At 37.2% G+C, this 8,189-nt stretch overlaps 1 protein-coding gene across 1 annotated transcript in view; it reads left to right on the forward strand.

Annotated features, from left to right (window-relative positions):
* The window catches only part of TRAPPC10 (trafficking protein particle complex subunit 10), a 38,220-nt gene extending 30,485 nt beyond the window's left edge, over positions 1–7,735 (forward strand). Inside the window, exons 17-23 of the mRNA XM_064706178.1 lie at positions 214–443; positions 1,249–1,349; positions 1,699–1,825; positions 2,523–2,693; positions 4,072–4,249; positions 4,651–4,845; positions 5,695–7,735. Of these exons, the coding sequence (XP_064562248.1) occupies positions 214–443; positions 1,249–1,349; positions 1,699–1,825; positions 2,523–2,693; positions 4,072–4,249; positions 4,651–4,845; positions 5,695–5,933 (1,241 nt within the window). The 3' untranslated portion in view covers positions 5,934–7,735. The remainder of the gene's footprint in view (positions 1–213; positions 444–1,248; positions 1,350–1,698; positions 1,826–2,522; positions 2,694–4,071; positions 4,250–4,650; positions 4,846–5,694) is intronic.
* The last annotated feature ends 454 nt before the right edge of the window (positions 7,736–8,189 follow it).

Here is an 8,189-nt window from a genome sequence, read left to right on the forward strand (position 1 = left end):
GTGGTTAACTTCCTGCAGTTAAAGAAGGATAGAGCATTACTCCTGCAAAGTTAAATATTTAACATGTGTAGATTATAGCTGGTTTGAAGAGATTACTGTGGAGTTTTTTAGCATGGTTTCTCATTGCTGTTTTTGCAAACATTGCTGAGAAGTGGTTATGGAACCACATATTTTTCTAATATTTTCTTTCTATCCCATTCTACACATCTGTAGAAAAGATCTCAGAGTCATCATTAAGGATTCAGTCTTCTGAGAAGATCACAAGCATCAGCTTGCCAGTGGCCCCTGCTTACCATGTGATTGAATTTGAACTAGAAGTCATGTATTTGCCATCAGCCACACAATCTGCAGTGGAGAAGGAAAATACTTCAAATAAAGAAAATCACAGGAAAAACAAAGAGAAGCAGAAACAGGACAACTGCATGGCTACTGTTGATCAAAAAGTAAGGTGTAGTTGTAACTTTTTTATTATGAAATGTATTTGATTGCAGGGGTAAACACTTCACGAAGTAGAAGTTGTGAGGGGGAACTTACTTTTTTGGAACTTATTTTCTTTTAAAAGAAGACATATATGCAAAAATCATACTGAATGTTAAAATGTAAAGAAATTGTAAATATAAGCAGAAATATACACTGTTGGTAATAAATTGTCAACTGTTCCCTTGGCTAGTAATCTAACTTTTAGTGTTTTAACCCAGTTTATAAAGCATGGAGGGTACCTGTGTCTTTGTAAAAGGTAGCATGGTGGTCTTTTAATTCCAGCTTCTGATTTATGGGAAAGATGAAGTCAAGTGTGCTGCTTCAAATTAAAACAAATATACATTAAATGCATTTATAAAAATATTTTGATCTATTAAATTATTATAAAGCCATTTAAATAATAGATCTTACAGCAGTTTATTTGATACTGACCTTTATGGGGGTAAAGGTGTCAGAGATGCCATTGGTGTCCTTTTTTTTTCTTCTATTCCTCTTCCTTTTTTTATAGTCTTTAGAACTGGGTATGTCAGTTCCTAGAGGAAAAGCTGCTTTGAGATTTCATATCCCACTCACAGGCAAACAAAAACCTGTCTTTTTTCAGATTAAATTTTACATACTGATTTTTAAAAAATGTTTATTTCTTCACCTCCTGGATGCATTAGATATAGACATTTGATGAGAAAAGTTTCACTTAGAAGTAGAAGAAAAGCAAAATCATTGTGCCAAAGACAATTGCAAATAAGAACTGTGTTCCCTCTTTTCCTGTAGGTGACCATTGATTGTCCTTGGTCAATTTACTCCACTATTATTGCATTAACATTCTGCATACCCTTCAATGCCAAGCATTCCTTGCTGTCAGCTGGCAAACGGTAATGTACTCATTATTTATTTATTGTTTCTTTCTTCTTACAAAGTATGGAGCTGTATGAGGTTTCATAACTCATATTTATAGCAGGTTTTTTTAAAAATATATAAGTTGGGCTTTCACTATCTTCCCTGTGGAAGCTTGTGCATTTCCTTTTGTGTTCTTTCATGACAATAAAACAAATTTGTGGTTTTGGAAATAAGACCACAGGATGAGCCCAGTTATCCTGTTTGTGTGTAGTTTGGCTTTGTTTACTGTGAAAGAGGATGTTTTGCAGCCTTGTTTTATGAACATGGACTTTTCCAATGTAACTCCTCAGTTTTTATTGAAAAAAACTGTGTTGCATTTTTCAGGAAATATGTGCAAGTCTGTGTACAGAATTTGTCAGAACTCTGTTTCCAGCTTTCAGACTACAGCCTAAAAAATTCTGCTGAGTGTACAGATTTGCAGCTGGTACCTCTCAACCCTGCATCTCAACAGGTAAAATTCACTTGCTGGTTTATTCAATTTATTCATCTTATGGTTGCAGTTTGTCATTGGGTTTTAGGAAAAAAAAATCAGGCAGAGACAGATTTCCAATTAAATACAGCTGTAAACCAGTTGAGTTGCAGAACAGTTTCTTACCACAGAATTATAGAATGGTTTGGTTTGGATGGGGATTTGAAGACGAGCAAGTTTCAATCCCCTGCCCTGGATTGGGGATTGAAACAGCTTCCACTGGACCAGGATGCTCAGAGCCCCATCCAACCTGGCCTTGAACACTTCCAGGGATGGGGTATCCACAAGTTCCCTGGGCAACCTTGAAGTTTCTTTCAGCCTTGTCTGAACATATTAAATTGTTCAGTCTTGGTGCCTAGAAAAAGTAAGGAAGGAGATATTAATAATTTTATTAAATTTTTAAATAGTTTAAAATATGAAATTGAACTTCACTGAATGTGAAGTGTTTCCTCTTGAAACATTTGATTCTGACAGTGAAATGGATGCTTCCTTTTACAAAGATGTGCATTGTGAAAAAGATTCACTGTTAGTCATTTTGTTCTGTATTTCCCTAATGATTTATTGAGTTTGTTTCTCTAAACTGTACCAATGTCAGAACAGACAAACATATTCATGTGTGCAATTTCCTCTCCTTTCTCAGAGGAAGGAAGCAGCTAACACTCTAAACATTCTCTTTCAGGTTGTGTACAGTAAGCAATCAATATTCTTTGTATGGGAATTGAAGTGGACAAAAGAGCTTCCTCTCTCCTTGCAGTGCCTGTTTTCAGTCAGCTTTTGTCCAGCTACCTCTGAAGAACAGTCTCTTATCTTGAAGCCGTTCACTTATGAATTCCAAGTGGAAAATTTTTTTGTAAGTACTCCCCAAACTTATAGGGTACCATATCTTAACTGAGTATGGTTTCCTAAGAAATTAAAAGGAAAAATCAAGAAATATATTAGAAAAATTCTGTTTATATCATGAGGTTGATACCTACTTAGAATCATTGGAAAGTCAGTTTGCGAGTGACAGAGCTGCAGCCTGATGTGATGTGGTGAAATCACATCCTTGCCACAGAAATGTGGTAGAGCTGTAACACTTGTGCTTAATTGTGTTCCATTTTTTACTGTTCTCACCTTTCTGGGTTGGTGCCATGGAGAGTGTCTGCAGCTTACTGAGCTGCTTTTTCCCTGCTGGCTTAAGATTGTGCTCTCCAAAGCAAATTGCAATTTCCAAAATATCTTTGCTATTGAAAGCATCTGAGTAGTTTTTTGCAGTGCTTGAGATGAGCTCCTCTAATGAAATATTTAGGGTTTTCTAGGCCATTATCTGAAATATTCTTCTTCCCCTTTATGGACAAACATTTTATTCCTTTGATCAGCTAGGAAGCTTATAGGCTAGGTAGAATTCCTTTAATAGGAAGTTTTATCAACATTATTTAATCTCATCTCTAAACTCAGTGTTCCCCTTTGTGATGCTTGGGTAAAAAGCAGCATCATGAGAAGACTCTTGTTTTTTAAATCCTTTTGTCTGTTTTCAGTGTTTCTACCTGCTTGTTGCAAACTGGCATTGAGCAACATTTCAGGTGTTTGTTTGCCTACTGCCATGTAACAAGCATTTTTGGCTCCTCTATCAGCATCTTTCTGGAGTTTTTAAAGACAACTACCTGTGTGAAACAGTGGGGGTTTTCTGGTAGAAATTTAATTTTGTAGGAATTAAAAATCAGTTCTTTAATGTGGGCACTGTTATTCCAGGGACTATGACAGGAGGAGGGATGAAGTAGTTCTGTATTACTCAGAATCTGAGTGATGTGTCTGTAAAGGGAAGAACTAAGAAACTGATAAAAATTGTTTAAATAGTAAGATTGGTGGCTATTTAGGAGCATTGAAAGGCTGTGTTAAAGTACAGAAGTGAAGGAAAAAATGATATTTTCACTGTTGGTATCAAAAATAGGTTGAATCAAGTTTGATTTGTTGTACTGGAAGATGTCCCTGCCCATGGCAGGTTGGACCCAGATGATCTTTAAGGCCCCTACTGTTGCACAGCATTCCAGGATTCCATGTTCTATGATTTTATTAAACTGAGCAAGAAAATGAAGTGAACATTACTTATAAGGGATTCTTGCATGAAGAAGATTTAACATGATGTGTCTGTTATGTGTAAAGTTGGTACTGTACCCATTGTCCAGTTCACTTTAAACACAAATAAAAGCCCTTTTTCCTTGATAACAGCTCTGTTTTCTTCCTGACAGACATTGTACCATGTGAAAACTGAAATCTTCCCACCCTTGGATGCAGAGTACTGTAAAACAGGCTCACTCTGCTCCTTAGAGGTGTCCATCACCCGGCTTGTGGAGCTCTCTGAGGTTGACAGAGATGAAGCATTAACAGAATCAGATGGATATTGCACAACAAAACTTATGTATGAAGGTAAGACTATTTTTCTTAAGCATTTTAATAAATTTGCCCCTAATTTTTTCTTGACAATGACATTTGCCAGACTTGCTGTGGCATAAATTCCTTTATTGTGAGTACAGCTGCTTAGTAAAGCAGTTTACATTTTGCAAGACTGGGAATATTTTATTTTCCCCTCATTAATCTGCCTTCCAGTGGAGTAGAAATGTTCTTCAGACTGGATGGATACATGCTTGTGGCCCAACTGTGGTCCCCTCTGTGTAGGGCTGTTTTCTTACCTTGCACAGCTCTTCACACATAAAATCTGGTGGGCTTTTAGATGTTGCTAAAATGCAGATTTTCAAAGTGCTCTAAAACTATCCTGAGTTCCATTTTTCACAGAAGAACTTTATAGTGTTTTCTCTTTATTCTTGCAGTTGTTGACAACAGCAGTAACTGGGCGGTCTGTGGAAAAAGCTCTGGAGTGATTTCTATGCCTGTAGCACCTCGAGCAACTCACAAAGTGCACATGGAAGTGATGCCACTGTTTGCTGGGCATCTGCCTTTCCCTGATGTCAGATTGTTTAAATACCTCCCTCACCATTCTGCTCACTCCATGCAGCTTGATGCTGGTAAGGCCATTTTGATCATGTGGCTATTTACAGAAATTACTCTGCTTTTCCTCTGTTCTTGTAAAGAGAAAAGCAAAGCAAGAGATACACTGACAATACATGAACCAGGTACTCACAGGTGTCTTTGCTACCTTCACACACAGTCCTAAATTCAAACTTGCTCTAAGGGGAGCTTTGAATTTGGGTTGCCACCTAAATTTTTGAGGAGGAATAATAAATGCATTGTTCTCTTACATTTCCTTTAAAGATTAATATGCAGATGAGTTGTCATTGGATTTATAATCAAGTGAAAACTGTTTGATAACCCTCTAATCCTGCAGTTCCATTTTCTCTAAATGTTGTGTGTCTTCATTAGCTTTGAGATTTTTTCCCTGTTTTCAAGGGATTGAATGTGAAATAAAAGAACTGCTGAAAACATGGGCCATTCAGTTAGATGCAGAGTTGAAATTACCACAGCCATGTAGAGTATTTATCTGTACTGAGTGAAAATTCACTCATAGAAACAATATAGCTTTTGTCAATGGAGCAGTCAGTGTGCATCCTTCTAGCTTGTGACAGGTGGAAATTCACTCAGAGAAGCAACAGAACTTTTTGTCAATGGGGCAGCCAGTGTGCATCCTTCTAGCTTGTGACAGGTCATGCTATTGAAATCTTAAATATTGAAATTCTGAACCAGTAAAATTCACTCTGTTAGATCTGGAGCTGGCCAAAAGTGTGCACAGACTGCTACCTCAGCGGAGATGATCAATAACTCTGAATATGTGTTAAGCTGACTGTCAGAGCTCTGAAATGACCTTTTAGACTTAATTGGTAGAATAAAGCTCTGTTTTTCCTTTTGTTTCCAAACAGATAGCTGGATTGAAAACGATAACCTGTCTGTGGACAAGAATGTGGACGAGCAGGCTGACAGCAGCAGCATCAGGAGCAGGGGCAGCCTGCACTCCACAGCCAGCGGGGAGCACAAGGGGCTGCCCATGCCCCGGCTCCAGCCCTTCTCCCCGGGCCAGGTCTTCAACAGCAGCACAGGGATGCAAATCCTGGTCATTCCCAGCAAGGACGACCACGTTCTGGAGGTCAACGTCACGTGACAGCTCGGAGTGACACCAGGAACCCCTTAGGAACTGGATCTGAAAGCACTTTATGGGATAATGACCTGCTCAGTCCTCGTTGCAACATTAACTCCAGGCGTGTACTGGCCGTGGAAGCAGCAGACAATTGTATCAATTTCAATGTACAGTGAGCCTTGTGTCAGCTAGTTTATATTGCCACTTTAGTATGTTTCGTGTCAGCTGTTGGGTTTTCTTCCTGCAGTCACATCCCTGCATCACAACAACCAACACAGGGCAACAAAAAGCAAAAAAATCCAAATCTTTGGACCACTTCTTTATTTTTGTTGGGCAGCTGAGAGATTTGTTTCATGCTTCCTACATATTTTAGAATGTAGAGTTGGATGATGTAATTATCCAAATCTTGAATTTTTATGTAATAATTTACAGGCTTTTCCACACATGTGCCAGAAACATAACAGAGCATACAACAACACATTCACTGGTGTAACAGTTGCTTTTCTGGTTTGCTTTTATTTTGTTTGTTTGATCATTGTTAATTCCTGCCATTGCAATTTTATATTAAACTTCCATCATTTGCATACTTAGATGCATGGAAGAGCTACTGCTATAAACAATCTTAACTGAACAAAATTCCTTATTTTTCTGAGGCTTTCTCCTTCACAGAGTAGACACTGTGATGTCACATATATGATTTTTTTTTTTGGGGGTGGGCTTTGGGTTATCCTCTTGCATATTTCTTACCAAAGAAAGATATTGATAGGATTTAATAATAAATTATTTGGCTTATTGAGTTCCCAGATTAATTTCTTTTATTACCATTTCCAAGTGGCTTGGTTTGCTGCCTCAATTTTGAAGTTGGGGCAAAAATTTCACTATGATGTGATACTTGAACAGTCAACCTTTCATCATAAAGGCTTAGTGTAATTATTACTGATTAGAGGCCAGACTTGTGCATTCATGATGAAAGAAGGAGGTTGGTTTGATACAGGAAAGCTTGCAGATGTAGAATAATCGTGAAGCAAAGTTAAAACATGTAACTTAAAGAATTTCATTATTTATATCTGAAATGTAAATACAAAAAATGTAAAAAAAAAAAGTGTAATTTTTGTGAATGTTGCAAATTCACCTGTGACTGGAAAAATTACAACTTCTTCTGATGTCCTGCTTCTGATATTGAAACTTGTGCATTTAATGTGAGAATGACCTTTTCTACTTGCAGATCTATAATGGTGCGTTGTCAACAGACTCCACAGAGGAAACAGTCCCATGTCAAACACTTGTCAGCAAAACTGAAGTGAGGAGCTGCTCATTAGACAAACTCATTGTTATTATTTGCTTTTCTTCTGCTAAATTACAAAGGGGAAATAAAAAACAACCCCTCTTTGAAAAAAGAATCACAAATAAGTTGAAAAAGGAATAGGCACCCTGCACTGGTCTAAACATTTTACTTTAATTTTATTTTTTATTTAAAATTCTAATTAGATGTATAAAGTAGACCTGCTAGCTGAAAATGTTCTTATTATGCATCTTCTTTCTGTGAAGGAATGCCCTTTCTCTGTGGAAATCATACCATTTTATTCTGGATAAAACCCAAAGCATCATTTAGTGCGAATGACTGCTGGGATTCTCTGACTGGAAAAGGTAACAAGTTAGTGACTTTGACACTGCAGGTATTATTAATTCCATTTTCATGGTTTGCTATTAAATCATTTTTCACATTGTTCTGTAATATACTGTTAGATCAAACACATTGTACTAAGATTGTTTAATGAAATTGTAAGCGTTACAGTTCTAAATATACATGTTTTAAAAAGAAATCACCTTCTCTGCTCTGTGAGTTCTCTTTGGTCTGGAGGAGTGATTGCTTCACCTGTTTTAACCAAAGCTGCTTTTGTCTGCCAAAATCAGGTTTGTTACCTGGTGTGCAATTACACACTCAAGAGAGACATTGCTTATTTATTTATTTCGGAGTTGCCCAAACCTGGAGCCTCTACAGTATTCCCCTAATCCAGCACACCCCTCCAGACTTTTCCTGCTGTTATTTATACACAGAAATTCAGTGTTGGCAACCTCCCAGGTAGAGCCCCTCTATTATGAATGGTTAGTAATTTCCACACAAATTGTGGAAATTATTTCTGATTTCTGTGCATCCTCCAGGGAAGAGTCTTTACCTGGGCAGGGTCTTTTTGCCCTGTAGGTCTGACTTTTAGTATTATAATAAGTTGTTTACTATAATTATTATATTAACAATAATAATTATGCATTATTATTATA

This window comes from Zonotrichia leucophrys, chromosome 1 (genome assembly GCF_028769735.1).
Source record: "Zonotrichia leucophrys gambelii isolate GWCS_2022_RI chromosome 1, RI_Zleu_2.0, whole genome shotgun sequence".
Lineage (NCBI taxonomy): Eukaryota > Metazoa > Chordata > Aves > Passeriformes > Passerellidae > Zonotrichia > Zonotrichia leucophrys.